The sequence below is a fragment of the Colossoma macropomum genome, unplaced genomic scaffold, assembly GCF_904425465.1.
Source record: "Colossoma macropomum unplaced genomic scaffold, Colossoma_macropomum, whole genome shotgun sequence".
Lineage (NCBI taxonomy): Eukaryota > Metazoa > Chordata > Actinopteri > Characiformes > Serrasalmidae > Colossoma > Colossoma macropomum.
Genome location: NW_023494808.1, coordinates 18343371 through 18371304, shown reverse-complemented (window position 1 = coordinate 18371304; position 27934 = coordinate 18343371). Strand labels below are relative to the sequence as shown.

General features: G+C 38.7%; 1 protein-coding gene across 4 annotated transcripts; it reads left to right on the top strand.

The window, feature by feature from the left end:
* The first annotated feature begins 9689 nt into the window (after positions 1 to 9689).
* On the top strand, positions 9690 to 27115 carry LOC118798037 (ETS-related transcription factor Elf-1-like). 4 transcript variants are annotated; one of them, XM_036557346.1, is made up of 9 exons: positions 17876 to 18158; positions 19678 to 19865; positions 20088 to 20395; positions 20758 to 20917; positions 23853 to 23963; positions 24681 to 24803; positions 24924 to 24998; positions 25098 to 25290; positions 25396 to 27115. In XM_036557346.1, the coding sequence occupies exons 3-9, from the start codon at positions 20324 to 20326 to the stop codon at positions 26477 to 26479; spliced, it is 1818 nt and encodes a 605-aa protein (XP_036413239.1). In that variant the 5' UTR covers positions 17876 to 18158; positions 19678 to 19865; positions 20088 to 20323; the 3' UTR covers positions 26480 to 27115. The 4 variants fall into 4 exon arrangements, with proteins under 4 accessions (XP_036413237.1, XP_036413239.1, XP_036413238.1 ...); XM_036557345.1 differs by having other exon boundaries at positions 19678 to 19933; XM_036557344.1 differs by lacking the exons at positions 17876 to 18158; positions 19678 to 19865 and adding an exon at positions 9690 to 9920.
* Positions 27116 to 27934: the final 819 nt, after the last annotated feature.

The following is a 27934-nucleotide window of genomic DNA, read 5'->3' as shown; positions in this document are numbered from 1 at the left end:
TTTCTATTAATGAATAGTAACAACTATTATTGTCAATATCGTGCGTTCCACTATGTAATTGCATTTTGTTCTAATGCTCTATGCAGTAAACATTCTGTTTAGGCTTTTTTCCCCCTTCTGCCACTCAAAAATGTTAAAAAATTCAAACAGCATGGAGCGTTTCAGCTTCAAAGGAGATTCTTGGATGAGAATCCTCTGCTGCGCTCTCTGCTTTACCCTCTTGGTGAAGAACACGCCACAAAAATAGTTGGCATGAATATTTGGAAAAGCATCCAGATCTCTTGGGTTTGGAGAACTGTTATCTACTCCGAACTTCCCACAGTCTTCCTCCATTTGACAAATCCACCCCATGTGTAACCACACAAACTACAGCAACAGTCTAACACTGTACCGCAGGCCATCAATTATTCTAAAATCTATTCTGTTGCTCTCAGAGTGGTGTAACTACCAATAATGCAAGAGGGGCGATCGCACTGGGACCTGCGGTGATTGAGCAAAGTTACACCTGTGACTCATGGGTAGCTACAAAAAGTTAATAATATACCTTAAGTTTAACTTAGACAGGGTGCTTAAATTTAAATTTTACAAAACCTAACAAATGGAACCACAGTGAACTCGTTTTATGAGAGTGGTCAACAACTTTGTGTTAAACCAGGTTTAGATCCTCGTGTTTAATCCTTGTGTTTATGCCCATGTAAGCATGACATTTATGAATAGCCAACTGGATGAAACATGAGGAATCAAGCAACTTATTTTTCAATGAAGGAAGAAGAAATCATACAATGTAAATATGTAGAATGTAATTTATAATTGTGAAAAAGAAACACTGTCAGCACTACTACTATACTATATTAGTGCTTACTGTCATACTATTTGCTTTACCTTCTTAACATCCATGTCGTATATCACTGCTGTCGGGACAAAACCTTCTATCTCCACTTTTGTTGTTTTTCAGTTTTTGTCATTATTTGAAAATGCCTGTTGCTTTTTAAATTGTGTGTCAATTTCATGATGAATGGGCCAAAAATGACACAGAAAAAAGTCTGGTTCCATTGACTTACATTAAAAGTAAAGAAGGTTTTTTCCTTCTCCCGTAAAGTTATCATTTTGGAGATGCAAGGTTTTGTTTCAACAACAGTGATATATTTCCTCTGCTAAAAAAGGGATATTCTTAACCTAATTGACACCAAAAACGTCCAAAGAACATGACTATGTGTATCCAGATCCATCAGAAGGCTATCGCTGATTGATCAGAAGGTCTGCCCTGATTAATCCAAGAGCTGTCCATAATACAGAATCCCAGACTTGCAGCATAAGCTACCTTGGTGACATAGCCCTGTACATAGTGATCCACAGTCATAAAACAGAAAATCCAGGGTTAGATTGAAGTAAGCTTAATGTTAACCAGCCATCTCCTTGCGAGACAGGCCCCTGCTTGATACACAGTGGGCAGCAAGTAAATTACATTGTCATTTCTTACGTGGTTTTTGTTTCCTCAAGAGCTCATAAGATCCGATTTACGCCTCTCTCTTGAACCTGCTTGTGTTACTTATCGCTGCCAACCAGTTGACATAATATGATGCCAAAAGACCAAATCTGGAGGATGTCATTATCAGATATGTCTTGAAGGCCAAACCCGTCAGTATGAATTCCATTTATGCTGTGAAAATGCTGTTTGACAAACTGTCCATGGCTCTGCAGAGACATCCCCAATCAACACACGGGCCATCGTCACACAACGTCCCCAAGGTCAATAAAAAGTATCAGCACTGATTGTGTTGCCTTATTTGAACGATGCTCTCCTTGCACAGTTCGCCAGTGCAATTTTGACTGACAGCCTGCAAGAGAAAGTTCACTAAGTTACATCTGGCTCAAGTTACACTAACATTTGGAGAGGAGAGTGAAAATGGGCCCGCACATACTTTTGGCTTAGCAGTTCAAACACTTCAGAGAAAAATAAATGTTGAAGTAATCAAAGGCTCAGTGCTGGGAAGCAGAGAGAGAGCCAGAGAAAGGTATGAAGGGGCCTTGTGCAGTCCCTGTCTCTGTTTGCCAAAAGGAGGTGTAGAAAGAAATGAGATGGCTTTTTTCTCAATTGATTATTTATTTATTGTCAAATAGGTAAACATATGGATAGGCTGCAGTGTTGTAGACACTTGGTCATCTTATAGTAAAACTTATTTGAATGAAAATGAAGTACATTTGTTGTCAGTATATTCCAAAACATAAACCTAAAGGACACTGGGCCTCACTCACCAAGTGTTCTTAAGAAGATATTTCTTCTTAAAACCCACTTCCGCAGTTTTCTCGAAGATTCTGACATTCACCAATGTTTTCTTATTTGAGATTTGTTCTTAGGTAAGAACAGAATCAGTGCATAATCAAGAGCACAAAGGTGAGAATTCTGTGGTTTAAGAACACGTCATGAATCTGACGTAGACTTTTTCTTAGGAACTTTCTCAAGAACAAATTTAAGAAAAAACTTAGGATGATATTGGTGAATGAGATCCAGTGTTTGAAGAAATGGATCTGTGAATGTAAAGAACATTTCAAAAGTTTCAGAACCTTTACATTTGAAGGTTCTATACCAATTTAAGATGTACTTTGTGGAACATTATAGGGAGGTTCTTTAAACTTTCAAAACGAGTCACACTCACAAATGACGTTTAGAAAAATCCACTGAATGATTCTTTTCACTCTTTGGCACCTTTATGTTTACGAGTGTACAGTAAACTAAACAGTTCTTGGCTTGGACCTACATTTGTAGGGAAACTCTTTAATTGCTATACAACTTTTACATTAAAATTGATCTCTATTAAAATTAAAAGAGGTTCTTCAAACTTTCACACTTGCCAGAAGGTTCTTCAGAGCAATGCAATAGAACAACCACTTATGGTTTCCCTTCAGTGGATGGTACAGCCATTTTTATAAATGAGGTGCAAGTTTGAACAGCCTTTTTAGAGTTTTAAGAACCTCCACGTAATGTAAAGGTTCTATACCAGTTAAAGTTTTTTTCGTAGGACTGTACATCTAACCCAAGAACCATTTAGGAGCCTTTATTTATAAGAGTGCAAGGCAAACATTTCAGGCACAGTCCAGAGGAGTAGAGCCACTTATTATTGTTATTTTAATGCAGGGCAGTGCACTGCAACACATTTTCATTTAAAATCGTGTTACTTTGTGTTTCGGAAATCATTTCTACTGACTGCGCAGGGCTTGGGGCAAAGGAGGTGTTTTGATATCATTTCATTAAAGTATCTTTAACTACAAAAATGTTTGAAATGGGGGGAAAAAACTCCCTGAGGACCGAAGCAATCTGAATGTCAACAGAATAAAATGATGCTTAAATCAGATGTGTTATAAGAAAATGCCTTCAGGAGACCGAAGAGCCATGGTAAATTTTGGTCACGCTTGTTTTTAACTGAATAGACTGTGGAATCCAATCTGACATTATGAGGTGAGATGTTTGATGACATTTTAAGCCTGACAGTGATACTTCCTTAAGGAAAAAAAAGTTGAAAAGACAAAAAAACACTTCTAGATATACTGCAAGTTCCAAAATCGGTTCATCACTTATCAAGTCTGTGATGAGGGAGATAATATTATAAAATTGCTAATTTTGAAAAAAATTATAAACTACTGTTTGTTGGCCAGAAGAACTGTTATCCAGCGAAAAAAGAAAATACAAATGATAAAGAGGCCCCAGTTCTTTTTTTGAGAACGCTCATGCATAATATTCAACAAATAAATATTTTTTTGCCATCTAAATAAATGTTAGTTTTTCACTGATGTGGCTCCTTTGATTTTTTCCCCCTTTTCCTGTCAGGGAAAAAAAGTGTTAGATGACAGAGTGTGCCAGACAGAATTGAAGCATTGTTTACGGATGGATGTAAGAAAAAACAACAGGCCTTGAATAGTTTGTTGGTTTGTTTATTGGCTTTATTTAAGCATATGGCAGCAGCATATGGCACCATATGCTTCAAACGTGGCAGGTTCTCACTCATTCTTCTATTTTCTGCTACCACCCAGGACCACAGTAAAATACAAAAGAAGGCATTTCAGAATTGGACTTTAAAGCATTTTAACAGTACTTTAGGCCCACAAAAGCAATGTTTTTAAAAGTCTCTTGGCCGTGAATCTGAAGATCTGAAGTGTATTCCGACTTTCCAGTCCAAACAGTGAAGGTTCAGTGGTGAGTGACGTCCCTTCCCTTACTTATTTCAAAACGAAAGAGCCATTAGGAAATGTAAGCCCACAAGTTACAGTTACAATTTTAAAGAAACTGTTCTCTCAATAATATAATTTCCATAGATGTCCATCACCATTGTCCATCTAGACGATGTTTGGTGTCTGAAGTTTCTTTCATTTTGCGCTACAGAGAAACAAGGCTAATATAGCTAACAAGTAATGGAAGCTGATACAGTTAGCTATGAAAATAGACAAAATTCATGTTTCAAGAGGCCCACAGTTTTTAGCTTCAGTCAGATCTTGAATTACTGGCCCCCCTCTAATGAAAATGAGCTTAAATAAACTACACGTGCAATAAATTATACAACCCAATTTCCAAAAAAAGTTGGGACGCTGTGCAGAATGTAAATAAAAAAAGGAATACAATGATATGCAAATCATGTAAACCATATTTTTAAAGGAAAATACTACAAAGACAACATATCAAATCTTGAAACTGAGAATTGTATTGTTTTTTGAAAAAATATATGCCCATTTTGAATTTAATGCCAACAACACGTTCCAAAAAAGTTGGGACAGGGGCATGTTTACCACTGTGTTTCATCACCTCTTCTTGTAACAACACTCTGTAAGCGAACTGAGGAAACTGGGAACTGAGGACACCAATTGCTGTAGTTCTGAAAGTGAAATGTTTTATCATTTTTATTTGATATAGGATTTAAGCTGTTCAACAGTTCGGGGGCTCATTTGTCGTATTTTAATAATGCGCTAAATGTTATCAGTGGTGACAGGTCTGGACTGCAGGCAGGCCAGTTTAGCACCCAGACTCTTTTAATACGGAGCAATGCTGTTGTAATACATGCAGAATGTGGTTTGACATTGTTTTGCTGAAATAAACGAAGCCTTCCCTGAAAAAGACGTCATCTGGATGCCAGCATATGTTGCCAAAACATGTATATATCATTCAGCATTAATGGTGCCTTCACAGATGTGCAAGTCGCCCATGCCATGTGCACTAATGCTCCCCTTAACCACCATGAATACTGGCTTTTGAACTGTGCACTGATATTGAGCTGAGTGGTCTTTAGCCCGGAGGACACAGTGTCCATGATTTCCAAAAAAAAATTCAAATGTTGATTTGCGTTTTAGAGTTTTAACTTGCATTTGTGGATGCAGCGACGAACTGCTTTTACAAACAGTGGTTTTCTGAAATGTTTCTGAGCCCATGCAGTGATTTCCACTACAAATGCAGTGCCACCTGAGGGCCCAAAGATCATGGCCAGCAAATACTGGTTTTTGGCCTTGTCCCCTGCATACAGAGATTTCTCCAGATCCTCTAAATCTTTTAATGTTATTATGTACTGTAGATGATGAAAAGCACACATTCTTTGCTATTTTATGTTGAGAAACGTTATTCTTGAATTGTTGCACCATTTGATCATGCAGTCTTTCACAGAGTGGTGAAACCCTCCTCATCTTTACTTTTGAAAGACTCAGCCTGTCTGGGATGCTCTTTTTATACACAGTCAGGGTACTGACCTGTTGCCAATCAACCACCAGGTGTTTTTTTAGCATTACACAACTTTACCAGCCTGTTGTTGCCCCCGTCCCAACTTTTTTGGAACGTGTTGCTGGCATCAAATTCTAAATGGGCATATATTTTTCAAAAAACAATAGAATTTTTCAGTTTCAACATTTGATATGTTGTCTTTCTACTATTCTCAATGAAATAAAGGGTTTAAATGTTCTGCACATCATTGCATTTTGTTTTTATTTACATTTGCACAGCGTCCCAACTTTTTTGGAAATGGGGTTGTGTTTTGGGCTTAAACAAATGGTAAGCTGCATGCTTTTATTTTTACTCTGTGTTTTGTAAAATAAAAACTTTTTTTTCAAAACATAGGTTTCAAAAATATTGGCATTTGGTGAAGCCTTCCCTGGCAAAATAACAGCACTGAGCTGAATTCTGTAATGCTTAACAAGGTTGGAGAACTCTGGTTGAGGGATCTTTAGTTTTGGACCACTCCTCCATTCAGAACGTTTCCAATTCCTCAATATTCTTTGGTCTTCACTTATGAACTGCCCTCTTCAAAACACACCACAGGTTTTCAGGTGGGTTCAAATCTGGACATTGGGCCATTGCAAAATTTTGGTTTTGTGTTCCTGCAACCGTTTCTGCGTGGATTTGATGTGGGTTTAGGGTCATTATCTTGCTAAAATGTGCCCACACAGCCAACTCTCAGCCTTCTGGTAATGGCACACGAATTGCCAGGACAAATTTCCTGGCATTTACTGGAATTTGCTATGTCATTGGCTGCAGCAGAGCAGCCCTAAAGCATCAATGATCCACCGCCATATTTGACAGTGGGTATCAGGTGCTTTTCGTTGTATGCAGTCTCTTTATTCACCAAACATGATGGTGGCCAAAAAGTTCATTTTTTGTCTCATCTGACCACATCACATGGTTCCATTTGCAGTTCCAAGGACATTTTGCACAGTTCAGTTGCTGCATTTTGTGGCTTGCTCTTAGGAAAGGCTTCTTTCATGGAACTCTTCCAAAAATCTTCCAGTCATGGATCTGGCGTCTGACTGACTAAACTGTGCAGTCCTGAAACTGTGATCTTTCAGTTCCTAATTTTCTTATCCTCCTCCGCACTGTATGTGGGGGCAGTGCGACAGTCCTCTTCAAGCAAATATTCAACTGTACCATGATTTTCAAACTTTTTTTATTATCACCCTGATTGTGCTTAATAGTAATTTCAAAGGACTACTCTTTTTTTTATATCCATTTCCTAATCTGTGCAGGTCCACAGCCTTCTGTCTCATTTGAGTTGGCAGCTCTTTGGTTTTACCCATGTTGATGGAGGACAAAGGGACTTTACATGTGCCTGAGCTCATATTTATAACCCATGGACACAGGAAATGGTCATAAACAATAATAGACTTCCTGAAGACTAGGAGCAATAAAAAAGCAAGCTTTATTTGAAGTAATTTCTTCGGTTTTATTTAAAATATTCTTCACTGGTGCCAATAATGTTTTTGAAAGAATATACTATTCTTAAAATAAGACAGCAGTGATGACGTCTGTTGGATAAACAGTATGTCATAGTAGAAACAATATGCTATACAGTGCCTGAAACCACATAAGCAAGACTATTTGAGAAAACTTCATAACTCACTGTGGTTTAAGGCAGGACAGTGATACTTCAGGCATGTGGTTAGCTTGATGCTCATTGTTGAGGTATATATTACTTGTTAGATACATTGGCCTCATAGCCTCAGTGCAAAAAAGCAATGTTCAGAAAACAAACATATCTTGGTGGATCAACTACACTTGGGTTAAGAGAAAAAGTGTGCACATCTGCTTTTTCACCAAACTATCGCTTTAATTTAAGGCCAAGAGAGAAAGCATTCTTGATGTTCCTATCGCCCACGCCTTCATTATAAGTGCACAGGCAGAAATCAGGTCACACAACCCACCACTGCAAACTTGACTGAGAGAAACACAGAGAAGAAGGGAGGCGGCAACAAGTGGGAAAGGTTGTTTCAGAACAAAGCCTGTGTTGAGAGAAGGTGGGTAAAGCGCGATGAGCTTTCATCGCCTTCTGTTCTCGTACCTCACATGTGCAGATGCCCACAGGCATCTCATTAGGAGCCTCAAGGGTACTGAGCTCTGAGCAAATCTAATAGTGACCCCTACTGGGCGATCAACAGGTTTCTCCTAGCAGTGGTCCAACAAGAGCATTAATCTTCCTCTCCAAGCATTTAATTAATGAGTGATAACCACAAAGTGTCGAGGCTTAAAGCAGTTCAGGAAAAAATCAAACGTACACAACTTTCAGCTTACCCCAGATGTAGTTGATCAGTCAAGACATACTACTGTCTGAGGTTTGTGTCTGACATGCAGAATACTGTTACCTGTAAAAATGGGCAAAAGTTGAGACAATATTTAGGGTTACAAATGGCTAATACTACTGTTTTTTTTAGCTGAATTCATTCTATTTTTGTAGATGACATGTCATGTAACATTCACACAAGCCTATCTGCAGCACAGAACAATGGAATGGGTTCCTTTCCAAAGGTGCAATTTGACAAAGATTCAAATTTACATACTTTTCCTTAGATCAAGTACCGATGATCAGCTGAAACAATCTGAAGTTAGGTCCTATAGTTGTGCCCTGGAGCTACAAGGGTGATGTAGCTAACAAGCTGGCAAAATAGACAACACACAAAACTCAGGCTTCTACTACTAGTTTTTAGCTTTGGACCATATTTTTGTTCATTGTTAAAAACAATAGCATGTCATACAGTGTCATAAGCATATCTATTTGAGATTACCTAACAATCCAATGCTGTATGAGGTAAGTGTGATGATTTATGCATGCAGTGTTTATGATGCAAAGTCACAAATACAAGCTTCAATACTTACTAGCTATATTAGCCTTGTAGCTGCAGTGCAAGACTAAAGTTGTAACCACCTAAAGCAGAGACCACCTTTCACTTAAGTTCCCAACAGCTCTTACGTTTAAATTACATTTACATCTTACATTTTTTAGCCCACATAAAAAAGGCATAAAACTTTGATAGAAAATTTCACAAAAGTCTCAACATAACTTTAAAGCATAACTTTTCTGTATTTACTGTGTTCACTCTTTGCCTTTAGTACAGTTTCCATTCTTTTCTGGAGCATCTGCAGGGATATTTTTCCACACCTCCAAAGTTCAGTCTTAGAAGTTGGTTGCACTTTCTGCTTCTCATGATCAAATTAATCTCAATTACAAATTTAGACTCATCAATCCATACTTCACATCCCAATTTTCCTTCATTTTTGTCTTCCTTTTCTCAGTAAAGACTTCCGTAACAGCTACATGTCCTTTCAGACTGAAAGGACATGTAGCTGTTACCTGAACCCAAACTGTTGGGTTGAGTTGTCTTCTCACAGTGAAAGGATGGACAGAAACACCTGTGGATTTTTTCAGATCTGAAGCAAAAGTCGAGCTGGATGTTCTCCTGCCTCTCAAAGATGAAATCTCTGAGTACTGTTTATCTGATGGAGAGTTTTGGTGGTCTACTAGGACTTGTAAGTTAGTTAGGCATCCCATTTTCTCTATATCTTTAAATCATTTTTGGGCTTTTTTGTTTTGTTGATTTTACTTTTCCTTTTCTTGTGCAAGTGGATTAACTTATATCTAATCTCCTCAAAAATATATCCTAAAAATTTTATCCTTAAAAATGTACCTGTACTTAATGGCTATTTTGACTGAAAATGAAATAAACGAAAGCACATGGTACTTTTGCACAGTACCATTTATGATCTTGTTATTGAAGCAAACAATCCAAACAAGGCCCTAGAGCCTCCATTGGGTGTCAGTAGAGAGACGTTCAGCGAGCAGAACCCTTCGCCCCCCCCTTGGCTGAGCGGCTAAACTATTTGAATAGGCTCTTTGCACTCATCTGCCTGTTAACAAGCAACGGGTTATCTGTGTTCCCTGCGGTGAAGCCTGCACTCATGGTTGCCATGGGTGATGTGGTTTTTGCTTGACTGTTGAATGTCAGGCTGAAAGCAGAAGTGGGCGTAGCTTTCGCGGCAGCAGCGTACGCCCGGCTGGCTGCGAGAAGGGGGGTTGACAAAAGGAGGAACTCACCTTAGTGCAAACAACCATTACTACATTCAGCAGCACACCACAAACAAGGGGGTTTGGAAAGCAAGTCCTGTGGACACAAGTTCTAAGGTATGTTACACCTTCAGGTAGTTCATAAATAGACAAAGAGTAATATATTAGTTGGAAGGTGAAAAATCCAGCTGGAGAACTTTGCTTCATGACAAGACTAGGCGAAGAAGTCAGAGGAGAAAGTGAAAGCAATAAGAAGTTGGCGGTTGACGAGAGACATGTTGGCTTGTCAGTTGTTCAGAAGGGTTCCCTTTTTTCCACTGTTGAAACTTTAACTTGGAGGTTAATGAACTACCGTAAGTCCCTTTTTCTCACGTTACAGAACCAGCCAAAGCAAGGTGAAACTACTTGCTGCACTGAGACAAAACAACAAGCTGTTGGACTGACTGTGTAAAGCTATTCGGTATACAAAAGCATGAGGTTTCCTATTATAGGTTTGAGGCCTGTAATGGTAGGCTTCATCAGGCCAAACAGCTGTTCATACACTGTTCATCTAAACAGAGTTTGTTCAGATGGCATTACTACTTATAAATAGTTGTAAGTTGATGTTTAACTGCATTCCTAGCAATTAGGTAATGACTGGATTGAATGATCTGAAAAGTTGTTAGTCATGTAAAGTGCCTTTCGAGTTTGCACCATCATTTACCTGAAGATCATTTGAATTCCTGTATGTTCTAGAACAGACATTCACATTAGTCCATAAGCCCTTACCACAGAAAGAATATCTGGCGTAACAATGCCCCTTTGAATTTAACCGAAAAAGACATCACAGCAATAGGGGTGTTAAAGAGGTAGTTTGGTGAAAAATCTAATTTACATAACTTTCCCCTTTCCTTAAATGTAGGCAATTGGCCAAGTAATGCACACTGACTTGTTGAAGTGGTTTCTGCCACTGTATGGTAAACTGTTATCTACATAAACGCACAAATAGCTCTATGTCGCATAGCTAAAAACAGCAGTAGCAGCCATCTTGAATACCTGAATTTGCTTATACGTTTTGCCTACACTTTTGTCTGTTTTTTATAGATAACAGGATACCACAGTGTCAGAAACCATATACGCAAGTCAATTTGAGATTACTTAATATGATTTGATGACTTAGACATGAAGTCTGCACAATGCTAATTGGTGTACATACGTTTCTATTACTTGTTAGCAACTTAGCCTCCTAGCTCCAGTGCAAAAGTAAAGAGGCGCCAAACATCTTGGTTGATTGAAGAATAAAACTTGTTTCAATTTGATCTTTTGCCAAAGTATCACTTTAACGCACAGTTCTTACATGACCAAATCTCTCTCCACGATCGTGTGGAGGTGGTGGAAAGTGAGCAAGAGAGCATGAGCGAGGGAGGGAGAACACATCACAGAAAGCCAACGTGCACCCACACCTGACCGTACTTTCAACGTTAATGTTCTGTGAGTGTGCTTTTTACCTCTGTGGCCTGGTGAATGTGTTTGATATGTATATCTAAGGACACGCAGCCCGATCCGGCGCACACCTGGGGGGCACCAAACCGGACTTATTGCCAGCGTACTGCAGCATAATCAAAACACCCACCACCACCACAACCCCCACCACAAAAAATAGGCCAAGGTTGATAACAAGGGTGGCAGAGACAGCATAAACTAGTGCTGATAAGCAGTTTGCAACGCCGTTGGCTCGTCTGTTACACTTCTACATGAGAAATACAGCAGGGAAGATAGGAATGGGGGGGCTACTCTGCATAACAACGCACATGGTGATAGGCAGAAGAAGTTGTTCAGCTTCTTTGCAGAGAGTTTGACCGACTTAGGACTTACAAACACGATGTTGGAGGCAGCAGATTTGAAAACAGAGCTTTTTTGCGCATTCTCTCTCTGGGAATTTATATGAGGGAGGCGTCATTACGAAAGGAGCAAAGTCTGTTTATGAGGTACTGTATAAACATACAGCACTTCATCATATCTTACACACTGCAGGCCACACTTTCTGAAGCTTTCTATGAATTTTTCTAAACACTGTTTCCATTTTGATGGTCAGAATAGAATGGCTACCTGCAGCTACAAGACGTTATACAATGCATGTCAACTGTGACCATTAAAATATGTTCACTGAGCTTGGTGAGAAATCAAATGTACACTTTTTTCCCTTACACCACATGCAGCCAATCAGCCAAGACACGTTTGTGTCCGAAGTTTGCTTAAAGAGCTATAAGGCTAATGAAGCTAATGAGCTGGCAAAAAGGACAAAAATACACTGTTAGAAATAAAGGTACTGTGCAGGTACATTTTTCATTCATCAAGGCAAACAATGTAAATGTGCCCTCAAAGCTACAACAGTTGTTTTAGGGTGTAATTATGCACCTTCAATAAGTTTGTTCCCAAGGAAAAATATATATTTGTACTTTGTTTTAACACACACACACAAACACATTCACACTATCCAAGTCGCTTATCCTTCTGGGTCGCAGTGGTGCCTGAGCCTATCCTAGTGGTCATTAAGTGGAAGACAGGATGTTTTAAAATAGAACAATACAATAAAAAGGCTGAAATCAAGACAGGCCTATGGAGTCAATGCAACTTAAAAAAAACTTCAATGGAAAATGGTACAATTATGTTTCCTGATGATGTACCCTTGAGGGTACCACCCCAGTGACAAGAGGGAGACCACCCCAGTGACATTTTAGTATGTTTTTTTTTTTTTTGAGAGTGTACAGACAAGTACAGATGCTTGAAAAAGGCTGCTACTACTGTTTTTGGATATATGACAATACTATTTTTCAATTTCATAGCACTGTCAGAAACAAGCAAGTCATCATTTAGGCATGTATGTTTGGTAATGGTAATTTTAAGCTTCCATTAGTAGCTATATTAGACTCGTATCTTTGCTGCAAAACTACAGACACAAACTTTAGACAACAGACACGTCTTGGCCGACCTACTACATTTGGGTAAGCGGCCATTGTGTGCATTTGTATTTTTGCCAAACTATTTCTTTAACATTAAAACAGCAGTTGAAAGGTGGCCGCAGGAGCTTAAAAAAGAAACTCATCACACACCACTGGGGTCCGGTGGCTGTCTGGCCTCCTGTCTCAGTGCGAAAGTTGAGCCCACCCAGCTTCCTCTGTGCTTTGCCTCTGATAACCGCCACACTTGTTTGTTCCGTCCCCCTCCCCCAACACCTAAGCTCAAGCAGCCCCCAACGCTGGAGGTGTGGAGGCTGTTTGCGCAAGTCAGAGTCAAAGGATGGTTAACATGTGAAGAAATGACACAAACTGCATTCATGTTGTTTGCAGTCAGGGGCAAAAGTCGTCTACAATACCATTAAAAAGATATAGATGTTCACAGATAGATTTCCCTTAGTTTCACCATTCTGCACATCTCAGAATAATAGTGGAGATGTCAAACTAAATATTATAAACAACACGTGCAATAAGAATGTGATCATAAAAGTGTTAAACAAATTAAAATGCCTATATTTTAGAATCTCCCAGGGTAGACACCATTTGCCTTGATGAAACTTTATACACTTTTGCTGTTCTCTCAAGCAGCTTCATGAGGAGCTAGGTGAGAAGCTTGAAGAAGCTCCACATACATGTCCAAAAGTTTCTTATTAGTGAATTCAGCTGCATTAAGGTACACTCACTGCTGACACAGGAGTTCAAATGTACACACAGCTTGTATAGTCTTCATAGAAAAGCACTGACAATAGATCAGGATGCTCTTGAGCAGCCGCACATGAGCCCAAGGTCACCATGTCCAATGCCAAGCATAGGCTAGAGGGGTATGAAGCCCCCCCTCAGCATTGAGCTGCGTTCTCTAGAATGATGGAGCAACAAATACCTTTCGAATGAGTTGGAGTGGCGTTTGTGATCCAGAACTAATCATACAACATCAATACTTGATCTCACTAGTGCTCCTGCTGCTAAACGCAATCAAATCCTCACAGCAATTCCAACATTTAGTGCAACCCCCTTCCCCAGTAACAGCAGCAGAGGGGGACAAACTCCTTTTCAATACTTTTGATTTTGGAAGAAACATTGGAGGAGCAGGTGTCCACAAATTTTTGGCCCTATAATGTACACTGAAAACAACAAAATTAATTTTGTTCTTTAACTACTTTCATACATAGGCACCAACTACACCAGTTACATTTGTTTTAGAAACATTTTCTTATGAAAAACATTCAAATAGATGTATTCAAACTTGTAAATGGTAGCGTACGGTTGGTTTCATCTCCTGCTTTTTGGCCTTTTGTTGACTGGGCACCAAAATCAGGCATTTAACCGTAAGGCATTTAACTTTTCAGTAGGGATGCACAATGATATCACCATTACATCGAAAATTCATCGGACAGATATCCAGATTTGAGTGATATTTCATGACATATTTATTGTTCTTCAGAAGAACACTGGGCCACTGTGCTAAAATGTCTGTCTTTTATTCAAGATTTGCACATTTTATAAAAAAAATGTATGTATTGGCATCACCAGATATGTACATAAAAACAGCAGACATTGGTATTGGCCCCCAATTCCCATATCGGTTCACCTCTCCACCACAATGTTCACATTGGGCATATAGATTTTAATGCCTGACGACAAATATTCAGAGGTGTCCTTTTGGGCATTAACTATATCTTTCCTAATGTGTCATCACTAATACTTTGTCCTGTTTATTGCATTAAAATCTGTCACTAGAGTAGTTGGTGCACATAGTTGGTCCATGCTGGGCAGCAAAATGAATCAACATATAGAACTGGAGCTTTGTGTCCATCACTGTATTTTACTATCCATATATAAAAGAAGCATGATGCTGCCTTTACTGGCTTATTAATGACCTTTTTCATCAGAATAACTATAAAAGGTGACTGAAGTGTGAAGTATATTTCTATTGATTTATTTGCTTGCACAAACAAAATAAAATCTAGGAATGTTCAGCTTTGTTACATCATGTTCTTTAGATATCAAAACAAATGTGATAACAACCTTGAGTAATGTCATTAAAGAGGAGCAGATTGTCAGACAAAGTCAGACACAGCTGCTTTTAGCCTCTACATTAACCCCTTAAATAGTCAGGACTTTTAAGCTGGTGGGTTCAAACTTCTATTACACACAATTTGCAGTGTAGTCCATTTAGTTACTAATAAGACCTGGGATGTAATGAGCCTGGCATTTAAAGGGTCCAAGGGTTAAAAAAAAAAAAAAAAGAATTGGTTTGTTAAACATCCACTGGATAAGTGGGCAGGCTTTTAATCACACTATTAGAATAAAAGGTTCCACTACAAGAGTAGGGATTTCACCCAGTGACAGAATGTGAAAGCTCACAACAGTCCCCCAGCTAGGAAAGCACCTTCCTTTCTTAGTAGTCAAAGTAGTCAAAGGGATTCTGAAGAGAGCTTGTTTTTCTTACGCTGACTCAGTAATATGCAACATCCACATTGACCATGGTTAGATAACATGGAAAACAACAGATATGTATCAGATGTACCAAAATCTTTTGGATTTTGGCTGCCCATCTAAATGACTCCCCTTAAATGAGAAAAAATCAATGTCATATGGTCTATAAAAAGAGCCACAGAGGTTTAGTTCATGTTAATGTGTCACAAAACATGTCTTATTGCAGTGTTCTGAAATTTCATTTTCTTTTTATACATAAATTAAAAGCTGACTTCCTGTTTAATGCCCTGATTTTTCAGCTTTGAGAACCAAAACATGGCTCTAAACATATTCAGAGTCTAGATAATTAGGCCTGTGGAGGATCTAAAAAGGCTGTGGAGAATCTACAAGACTTTCAAGTCTCTTTAGAAGCTGCTGTTTCGGAGGCAACTGCAACAACGACAATAAGGTTCACACCAGCGGTTACCCAAAAGAAACAGGTCATCAAGCTAGCGCTGCTGTTTGTTTCATTTCCTGGCCCAGAGCAAGTAATAACCAATCATTTTCTGTCTGGGGTATTTCAGAGAAGCGATCATACATCTACAACAGCTACCTGTGATAGCTGATTGTGTGACTGATTGTGAATATGACCAGTGCCAGTGCATGAAGTGCTTGTAAACTCCACGAGCATTCTGCCCAAGCACCTAATCATGCTAATATGAAACTGATGGAGAGAAATGCCTCTGTTGAAACAAGAGAGCCCCAACCATGTAAATAAGTGCAATTCACAATTTATCTTTTTTGTTTGCAGTGAGCAGCCATTAAATTACTACACTATCAGAAAAAAAAATACAAAACTGTCACTGAGGCAGTACCTCTCTTCATTGGGGTGGTACCCTCAAGGGTACATCTCAGTACCTTTAGTCAGGGAACCTAATTGTACCATAATCCATTGAAATTATATGTTCTAAGTTGTACTGACTCCACACACCCCGTCTCGTCTCCAGGCTTCTTATTTTATATTTCTGTTTTAAAATATTAGATTATGAAAACATACAAATATGTACTTTTCACCTGGAAAAACCTATTTAAGGTACACAATTGAACCTTAAAACCACTGTTGTACCTTTGAGGATACATTTACATTGTTTGTACCTTCATGAACGAAAAATGTACCTGAACAGCACCTTTATTTCTAACAGTACCATAAAAGTGACCAACTTTACTGATTACCTTGCTTGTCTCCTGGCTGTTGATAATTAGTGAACAGAAGGCAGACGCCACTTCAGCTCAAATAAACAAACATTACTCGCTGCCCCCCTTTAAAGGTCTTTTTAACAAGCACGAAATTAACAAACATTACTCACTACTATCTTCTAAAGGTGATATACCACCAAGTCAGAAAATGCATTTTCTGCTTTCCTCAGTTTACACGAGTACATCAACCCAACTCAGCCAATTCGCATTTTGTTTGATTGCAATGTACACATATGGCAGTGAAAGCTAACAACTGTGGAAAATAATTATGATTATGTGTGTAATAACTGTAATTGGTAGACTGGTTATTTATTTCTTAATAAAGTACTGAAAGGACTGTTGGGTTTTTGCTTGTACTTTGCAGTTGCAGATTTGTATGGGTTTTAGAGCATAAGTGAAGAAATGAGTAGTGATATGACCTTTTCCAGGAAGCAATGAGTAAAGTAATCCCATTACATTTTAACCTCTTATTCTCCAGGGTATATTTCGGTTTGTCCATATGACTCAGTAACTGCATGAAAAAAATGTCAATTTTTTTAGTTTATTTTATTTTGTTTTAAAAGCTCCCCTCAAATGAACAGAAAATGTGTTTTATGATCATACACATATTGCTATATGCTTACAATTTACTGCTGAAAGCCAAAAATCTTAGACGCTCTTTATATTATTTTATAAAAATAATTTTTACAGAGTATATCACTGAAGAGATGCCATTTGAGCTCAGATTTGTGAAAAAATGGGTCAACTTCTTTTATTATACGAGTTTAAAATTACATTACCCATCTATTTGACTGGAAAGAAGAAAATTACAGCTCTCATATGACACCCACTTTCATATTTTTTGAATATGAAAGTTATGAAGAATATGACGAAGTACGTTTTGGAACCAACGGTGGTCTCAAGTAGTTGAAGAGGTTAAGAGAAGTAATTAGAAATTTTCAATCAATTTGTCACTGGATTCTAGCTATCCCTTAAAATCAGACTGGTCCCCGCTAAGGGCAGAACTTTTAGCATCACAGCCAGTAAACTATGTAAGTCTTTATCACAATCCTTTTAAGTCTGCTCTTCTCAGTCTTCCCAGCTTAAAACAATTCTCTTTTTCTCAGTACTTTAACCGTCCTGGAACTGGAACTTTTACATGGTTGTTGTTGTGTATGTTGCTTCTAAGTGACCTTAGGGTTGGCAGTGGTGCTATATGATTTGAATTGGTTCAGTAAACTGTACCATACATAAGCAGACACAGGTGTATTACCTATAGGAGGACAGAAATGTAACCCTAGGGAATGCCTTGAAGCTAGAGGAACCTCCAGCAGTCCAGGTGTGCCTTGCACTAGGCCGGTTGTCAAGGTGCCGTCACCATGCTTACGTGCTGTAATATGACACTAAAGGAGGGAGTGGTGAAGTAAGAGGGGGATGGGTGACGGTGATAGAGAGAGCAAGAGAGAGAGAGAGAGAGAGAGAGGAGAGACTGATTTTCATAGGACAACAGCATTATTGGTGCAGCTAGAAACAGGCTTTTCAGGTATAACCCAAAACATTTACCAACACCCTTGGGGTTTCTAGACAGTTGCAACCATACATACAGCAAACAAGTGAGATCAAAGCCACTACGTAGTGATCTCATAGTCAGCGGTACGAAAGGCAATGCTCATCAAAAGCACTGATGAAGCAGTTACTTCTACTTCAGGTAATGCTGACATCTACTGATCTCACTTATTAACATTACTGCAGGAGGGCTTTCTACTCAGTCTAGGTGTTCTAGATGGTTGTTTCTGAACTTTTACGCTATTGCGATATGAGCTGAAAATGGAAATTGTACTTACTTTGATGATCTTTTGAAGGATGCTGGATATCATGGTTTATAATCTTCAGATGAAATGTCTAGTTCCACTGGTTCAGCTGTTTAGCATATTAAGTATGATGCTGAAGTGTGGAAAATCTTTAGCGTGTTCTGAGAAAAATTTGTTGACAGACTGCCTCACTTTGCTTTGTTGATGGGTCTGCTGGGGGTGTAGTTTCATGTGTTGCTTTAAGCTCTATGAAACTGAAATATATTGTTAAATGTTATGCTTACATTACAAAATCTAAATAGAGTATATTGCAATATGTTGTCATTGCATACATACATACATACATATACATATATATATATATATATATATATATATATATATATAGTTGGGCAATACGATACTTAACATACTATGATGAACTGTGTCACAATAAGTGTTTTTCTGCATACTGTGAATACTGTCAGTACCTAAAGAATAATGACCAACTTCATGTTTTGTTATAAAGAGAGCATAGTTAGTACTGTTTAACTGGACTTATTGAAACATGGAATAATATTCAGTATATTATATATATACAGTATATTCAAAAGCATTTGATAGTATTATTTTTAAATGTGGTTCTTTTTAATCTGTTCCAGCGAATAAAATCTCAGAAAAACTAAGTATCATGATGCATATTAAGGTGAATTTTCACCTTAATATGCATCATGATACTTAGTTTTTCTGAGATTTTATTCGCTGGAACAGATTAAAAAGAACCACATTTAAAAATAATACTATCAAATGCTTTTTATACTTTACAATATCAAATGCTCATTATACTTTCTTCACATTAACAACCACTACATTATATTTTTGGCATGAAACCCCTTTAAACTTCAGGCTTCAATTCAGTTGTTCATCTTAAAACTAAATATTCAGTAAATACAATAAATAATTTGTTAACTACTATAAAACTACTGTGTAAGTAACGTAGTTATAAGAGTTTGTAAATTGAGTACGGACTCACATACAGTCCCTTGCATTTGTCCATGCGCCACTGGATATCATTTATTGTTACCACTACTGATTAAGCAACACAGTCTTGGTTGTGAACTTTAATCTGCTCATTTACAGCTGACTCCTATTAATGGACAGTCTTGTTAGAGCCATAAACCTGCACCATTACAGCTCCAAAATAAACTGATTTTCTTTAGTTTGTCAAATCAAAGTGATGTTTAAACTATTATAAAATTGTATTTAAATAAAGTGGGTCTGGTGTCGTTGAAAAAAAAACGAAAGCTTAACTTGACTTGAGCTTTCTCCAACTCTGACCCTTGTCTAACATGTATTCTGAGGGCTTCTGGTTTGGTTTTGTTTCCATTGTCGGCACTGCCATCCATTCTCTGAGCCTTTCTGCCATCCTGTCTGCAGCTGCTGTTTCTACCCACTCTCGTCTGGCCTGACGTCAACAAGACACTTCCTTCCTGTTTCGTGCATGGTGTGTCTACAGTGAGAGATAAGGGAGTGCAGCTAGAGCAGACATGGAAAGAGAGAGAAAATGTTGTTTACAGAGTCTGGAAACAGCACGGTGACGGCTGTGAAGGGAACGGAAAGCAAATGTTAGTAGATACTGTTTTGAACTGGGATGTAACATTTACTCTACGTTTTCATCTGTTGATCAGAAGGGGTACGTAGGAACCAAAGATGAAGAAAATGCATAATGTATTTACTTGTTCATCCTTTGAACGATGGTGGATATTCGTAGAATTGGCATGATTGCGAATAGCGCACCGAGGTGATCTCGGGAGCCAGAACTAACCTGCAGTGTTCCTCTATCATAGGTTGAGAGTTCCGGTCCTGTATCACCATTGGCAACAACTTCAGTCAGCCAGCATCGAAGTGAACCCACAAGTGCTTCTTCGATGGTATTGCAACATGGATCTTCAGACAGACCGCCCTTTATTAGGCCTTAAAGGGGCCTGCACGCTGAACTAGGCCTTTTGGAACTGTAACTAGTCTCTGTACCCTGGAAAAGGCTTGCTGTGATGACACTATAGAACTCCCACTCGTGTTCATTATGGCCGCTGTAGTTCAGCAGACCGAGAGCGCCTGGGAGGGTGCAAGCAAGCAAGATGACGACAGTTTGCAGGTAAGCACCATTAATATCATTTCGCTTTAGGTCTGTCCATGCATTTGGGTACTTCCAGGAGGCTATTCAAAGTAGGTTTGACATAGCCAAATGCCCCATATGGAAAAAAAGGCAGAGAAGGTTGAAAAAGTTGAGAACTCATTTCTATTGTTAATTATTCATGTGCTGGTTTACTGTGTGGGATACATTTATGAAAGCTGTGAGTGACCCTGATTCACTCAACCCACTTCTATTATGGAACAAGCTAATGCTGTCGACAGAGAGAGAAAAAAAAAAAGATTTTCATGCCGTGCTATATCGAGAACTGTCTGACACTTCAGCCATAATATTACAGCTTTTTTTCCCCTCCATGCTATCTGCAGCTGGCAGATCCATCAACTTTCCCAGCGGTAATTGTGGAGCAAATGCCACACACCCACCTCCTCAACTACTCGGGGCTGACTTGTGAGCAGCCATTGACAGGTGGTCACCTAGAAACAGGGCTGGAGCAAGAGACTGTGGAGGACCTACAGCAACTGACAGGTGAAGTACAATTTCCGCTCAGGTTTCAATTTAAGTCCTTGTAATTGTGTTTCAGTTCGTCATATCAGCCTCTGACAGTGAGGGCCCAATCTCACAGGCAGCGTGAATGGGTGCATGTGCACAAAGTGCTAAAATTCAGGTCATGCTCTGACATGCATAATTTGCATATTTTAGGCGAAGATGTAGGCTATTGAAACTCACATTGGGACTCCCTTCTGCTTCACAAGTTTTAATAATAATAATAATAATTTTAAAAATTAATGTTAACTTAATGCTTTCTTTGAGGTGTAGACTAGGATGTAGGATAAGTAACCCAGCTTTGAATGAGCTAGCAATTACATTATTTTTCCTTTGCAGAGTCTACACTCCCCTCCAGAACCATTTCATAGGTTTTTATTTCATGAAAATGCTTTCACATTAACTTTTTGTTGGTTCAGATGTACGCCTTAGGACATAAACCCTGATGCAAGTGAATTAGCAGTGAAGTTATTTTTCTCTTACACTCTCTTCAGTTTCCCTTTAAAAAACATTTTCTTCCAGGCTTTAATATGTTTTCCTGTTTGATGTGTAGGCTAGGATCTGTCCAGCTATATCTACATTTCTCTCTAAAATCATTTCCCTCAAGCTTTAAATTAAAAAAAAAAAGGAAAAAAGAACAAGGTTTTCAGGTGAACTTCTTGTTATTTAAGGAATAAATTTCAGGTTTTCGTATTTGAGATATATTTAATATTTCATATTAACTTGCTCAGTGCATAGGCCAGGATGGCTACCAGTGAAATTATCTTTCCCCAGACACCACAGACTACATTTTCCTCTACAATTGTTTTATTTAAAGTTTAATTTACTGAAAATACATATATAACTCATTTTCACATTAACTTGCTTGTTGTGCAGGCTAGGACAAAGCCAGTTAATAGTGAGCTAGCAGTTACGAAGGATCTATTGTTTTTTCCACCTCAACATTTCCCTGCAGAGTTGTTTTCCTTGAATTTTAAGAAAAAAATTAAATTAAATTAAATAATATTTTAAGGTTAAACATTAACTTGTTCCAATGCTAGCAGTTAGATTATTTCCCTCTGACCACTGAGTCTACACTTTCCCGTAGAATTGTTTTCCTTGCTTTAATTTTTAAAAGGGAGATAAATGTATACATTTTTTTAAAAAAGAGAAGAAAACAAAAATGTTTGTTTTCTTACAACAATGTTTTTTTACAACAATGTGTGTGTGCTTGAATGTTAACTATCAGCTAGCAGAGATGTTATTTTTCCCACACAGGCCTTGTTAACTTTCAATACATCCCCTTGTGTGTTTACTCTACGTGTTATCTATTTAATAGCTAATAAATTAATTATAATAAATTAGCTATTAAATAAAGAAAGTAAGTTTTCACATTTCTGCATGTGGCTGTTTGAGTCCACTCACCAGTCCGTGAACTAGCAGTCAGGTTATTTTCCTCTCAGACCTCAAACACAGGCCCACCTCTCACGTGGGCCGCCATGAAGGAAGCCGCCTGTAGCACAATGCTGATGTCCACCATGGTGGGGATGGTGGAGGGAGGGAGCCAGGAGCTGCTCGACTGCAGTCGAGCCGAATATGAAAACATTTAACCCGCTTTTAAACTTCCAATTTTCGTCTAAACTTCAGATCCTCCGCACGTTTTCCAAGTACCGAGCTGGCGAAAAGTAAGTTTTGCTTGTGTATTCAGGGTGAGAGCACTTTCACGTTAGTTGGCTAACTCAGCTGTATGTTGGGGGTGATGACTTGGTTAGCTGGGTTTCTCTGTTTGTAGCCCACCCCGCGCATGAAATCGGGGATATACCACGTCTTTAACACACCGAGGCACTGCTACACACTGTAGCTAACTCTTAACACGGCTGGAGGAGCTGATAGGCAATTTTTGTCTTCTTGTTGTTTGTTTGGTAGCTACTGTATGCTAAGACCTGTTAGCCTGATAGCTGCCATAGTTCTCATAGTTGTCGCTTATCTCAGCTTGACGTGTTCCTCCCTCAGGTCATTGAGCTCTGGCCACTCAGTTTTCACGAAGATGTGTAAATTTGAAAGAGTTGACAGAAGGGGAACTGAAAAGGTTGATGGTTGAACGCTAAACGAAATGACAAAAAGCACACTTAAAGGGGAATACCACCGATTTTTCCTAAATGTCTGCATAATTAAATGGTTGAGATGTAAACAGAGTCATTCAGAGAGATTTGATGTGAAATGCTCCATTGTACAGAAACTTACCTAGTCAAAATTGTTCACAGTGGTAGTGATAGGAACCAGACGTCTGAAGAGTTTAATGCCTCCTGAAGAGTTTAAGGCTCCCTCACAGGAAGTTACAATATGATACATGGTTACGAATATGCTGATTGATGTCCCAGACATTGTTTTACAAAAGTTTTGAGGTAAGGATTTGGCCTAAAACTAAATTTAAAAAGAGGGATACATGTATGGTGCTGTGTGGCAAAGTAATCCTTAAAGAAAAAATACTTTTTCCAGATTTATCACTATTTGACCACAGTCAACATCTCATATAAAAAATCAGAACACATGTAGGTTCCCTGCTCATTTTGGATAGTAAATAAAGTTGCAGTTTTTATGTCGTAGACATTGAAACCCCTGGTTCCTATAACCACCACTGTAAAGAAATCAGAAAGTTGGCAGGTTTATCTACCACGAATCATTTTATAATTTTGTTTACATCTTAATGATTGAATTATACAGAATTTTTGAAATTGGTGGAATTCATTTTATAATAATACATAAGAGTGATGTCTATGTTGTCAGAAGAGACAGCCAAAAGTTTTTGGTTTCACTGTATTTGAAAATAGCATTAGCACTGGCCACTCAAGCATGTTGTCAGGTGGCTTTGCTGCATTTTTGTATTTTTGTCCTGTGAAACTGGCAACTGATATGTTGCTTTCTGTTTAACCTCCAGTGGAAGCATATCAGAGTGGTAATGAGGATACTGTGGAGACGGCAGAAGCTGCAGAAGCCTTGCTGAATATAGACTCATCAGGTCCACTGTCCCTGGATGAGAAACATTTCTGTGAGTAGATGGGGTTGTTAAGCTTCTTCCTTCTTAAAAGTTCTTCATCCTCCAGGGGTTCACTTTCTTACCTTTGTGGAAATCTTGTTTCAACTGGAATGTTGATCTATATTAAACATTTTCTTAATGTTTTTATGGATACTTTATTATAAAGGGAAATTCAAAATTTTTCAGACTTTCTGGATAAATTAACTAAAGATAAAGTCATTCAGAGTGGTTTAATGTGAAAAGGCAATGTGGAGAAATCTAGCAAGTCAAAATTATCCACAGCAGCAATTGGAACCAGATGTCTGAAGCGTGTAATGCCTTTAAAAGCTACCTCATGAAGTTATTACAAAAATTGATAAATATTTCCACCGGTGCCTGAGACATTGGTTTTTAAGTTTTGATGTAAAGTGTTAGAAGTGCTTTAAAGGTGAAGAGGTACATGCAAGCTGTTCTTAGGCAAAATAGTCCCCAAAGAAAACTTTGCATTGACATTGTGACCCTGGTTCCTATCAGCACCACTGTAAAGAAATCTTGAGTGGGAAAGTTTCTCCACAGGGCACTGTTTCCCATTAAATCACTCTAATTAAATTTGCTTACACAGTTCAACATTTAAATTATGTAGAACTTTGGAATATATTTGAAAAGCAGTCAAATTCCCTTTTATGTTTTTCTCACCACAGTCCTGAAAGTTATTCATTTTATTTGTTTTTTCTTCTTCTTACCACATAGCTCACATATTTTTGACCTCACCTCTGGGAGATGGTGCCCACATTCTGGCGGATAGTTTTGTTGGACAGCAACAGCGGTTTCAGAAAGGCATCATAGAGGAAAACAAGCCAAAGGCTAAGAGAGGTGACTTGAAACTATCAACCTCAAACAGTTTCTTAAGATTAAAATTAATTAGTTTTCTAATTTGAGCCCAGCTTGTTTTGTTGTTATTAATACATGGTGGTACCTTTTTATGGCTCTCAGGTAGAAAACCAAAACGACCAAGGCCACATTCACCAATGCCTGACATTACTGTTAAGAAAAGCAAGGACAGCAAAGGTGAGAACCTTTTTTTTATTGCAGTTCATTATGGTTTCTATTGATGAAACTATTTGAGAAATATTTGAGAATATTTGAGAAATCTTGACTTGCCTCCAGGAAATACATTGTACCTTTGGGAGTTCTTGATTGCTTTGCTGCAAGACAGGAATGCCTGCCCCAGGTACATCAAGTGGACCAATCGGGAAAAGGGCATATTCAAACTTGTGGATTCCAAGGCTGTGTCTCAGTTATGGGGCAAACACAAAAACAAACCTGACATGAACTATGAAACAATGGGAAGAGCACTGCGGTAGGTTTCTTTGTTTTTTTACTTTTCTCTTTCCGTGCTTGTTGTTTACTTGTTACCTTCATTATGTTAAATGTGGGTGCTGTTTGCCTCTTTTGCTTTTAATAGATACTACTATCAGCGTGGTATCCTGAATAAAGTTGAGGGACAGAGACTGGTGTATCAGTTTGCAGAGATGCCAAAAAACATTGTCTACATAGGAGATGACGATGACAGCAGCGGTGGTAAAGATAATGGCGTTCAAAATGAGGATGATGAACATCCCTCCAGTGACCAGAGCTTTAACTGCTCCCCTCCCCCCCAACCAAAACTGTTGCCTTCAAACAAAGTGCCCTCTCAGACCACAAAAGGCCGTACGATGGTCAACGGTAGCCAGCGTGGAGCGGTCCAGCATGGTGTTGACGCAACAGGCACCACCAGGGCCGCTCGTCCGTTAGGTCTTATCCAGCAACAACATCTGCCCATTGTTTCTGCTGAGATGTTGAGGACTCTCCAGAACGTTCAGTCCATCCAGCCAGGTCAACATGGTTCAGTCTTTCGCACTGCTCAGCTATTGGAGAGCCTCCGTGAGAAGCAAGCGACCATGGAAGTACAACCGGAACAGCTGGAGGTTCAGGCCGGCGAGGGGCAGGCAGACAGCCAGGCTACTCAAATTGTTACGCTGCAGCTGGTTCCAGTAACACCCACTGAACAAGGAATGGATGGGTCTGTGTTAACCTCTCCTCAGTTCATTATGCAAGCCATTCCAGACTCCGAGGAGGTAACCCTTGTTTTGCAGGATGTTGCCTTGGACGAGTCTTCGTCGAATCCTAGCCAAGATGAACCCACCCACTGTGAGGTGGTAACAACCTCTACTTCAGGGTCAGGTGGTACCAGTACCTCAGTGGTGACGTTTGTTGGAGGAGGGCAGCAGCTGGTGACTCAGCCTCCTGGTACTGTTATCCATTCCGTTGTCACGGCAACAGAACCAAAACACATCTCAGGTCAAGTAGGCCTAGACCCAGAACCCAAAGAACTTTCTGAGACCACAGAGCTAAGTGAAGCTAACCACTCCCAAGATGTGCACCATATTGCAGATATGGGCATGGGGAGCCCCTCTGAAATGAAGATGGAGCCCCTAAGTGTTGTCATCATTAATGACTCTTGGGTGGGTTACACTTCCAACAGTGAGTCTGTGGAGTCTTCAGGCTAAGCTCAGGCAAGATTTCGGAGTGAACCATCATTTTTCCAACACCATAAAGCCTTACTCATCACATTCCTTTGGGACTTGTACATGCACTGGAATTTAGTCACTCCTCTTTTTTTCCCTTGTTTCTTGCACCATGTTTGACTTGCTATGCTATGAAATCTTTTAGGTTGACTTGATTATGCAACTTATTCTCATTTTGAATCCTTTTTCTTCACGTAAGTGCCCTAAATAATGTACTGCAATGTTATGCCTCAGGGTTGTACTGATGATGTCAGTTATGTCGCCATGAAATAAAAGGCCAATCTCTTTTAAGAGATCTATCACAAATGAATGAAATGACCGTTTAGCTGTTAAACCTAACTGCAACTACTGTATTTGAGAGGAGATAGGAAGGAGTTAATGTAACCTCAATTAGCAAACTCATTACTAAAACAACTTCACAGCTTTTTAGTTTTTTTCTTTTTAAATAGTGATACTGTATGTCGTGCACAACAGTATGGACCAATCATGCAGTCATGTCATATGATTACAATCATATTGGCATATCGTAACAAAGACCCTGTCTATTAAAAAAGACCCCATTCTTACCTGGACCAAATACCCAACTTTGCTATGCATAGTAATAAGGCATGCTTTATTTTTGATATATTTATTTCAAATATTGCCATATTTTTTTATTCTCAAAACCTGATATACATCAGGATATTTAGTTTTTCTGGGGCATGATAAGTTGAAACAGACAGAAAAGAACCTGTGAAGCCACATTTTAAAATACTGTCAAAAACTATGAATACAATGACTTTTATTCAGTGATCTGCATACTGTGCTGCACTAAATCTAAATAAATAAGACTAGTGGTGCTCCCTTTTTAATAAACGTGCAGTTGTTGCTCTTTAAATACTGATGACATCCATGATATACTCAGAAAGGCATATTGTGACATAATTTGATGTAATATATCAAGATGGCAATTATTATCGTATTGACCACTCCAAAGCGTAATGTGATCTCAAGTAGCTACAGCACTGCAGTTTAATATTATAATATTATTATTAATATAAATCTTTTCCCATGCATATTTCAAAAAGGTTCAGCATTGTTTACTGTAGCTGTTGTCTCAGTCTATGTTAACATTGAGCTACATGCCTGAACTCCACAATAACTCTCTGTTTCTCAGCTTTGGGTCCAAGGTACTTAGAGATCTGATTATTTTGCATATTTTCCATCTTGATGAAAACATATTCCATATTGATTCCATATTCTTTTTGTCTGCATACATTCTTAAGTAAAAATTATATAATTTACCTGAGTCACAAGACTTTTAGGCTTAACGTAAATCAATCTATGACCAAAAAGAGAAGGATTCCTGCTCTGACATTTCTTTTGTATATGCCAGCAATTAAGTCTGTTCTGCCTCCTCTGTGTTTGGCTCTTGTCTTCAGTCTGTTAATGTGCTAT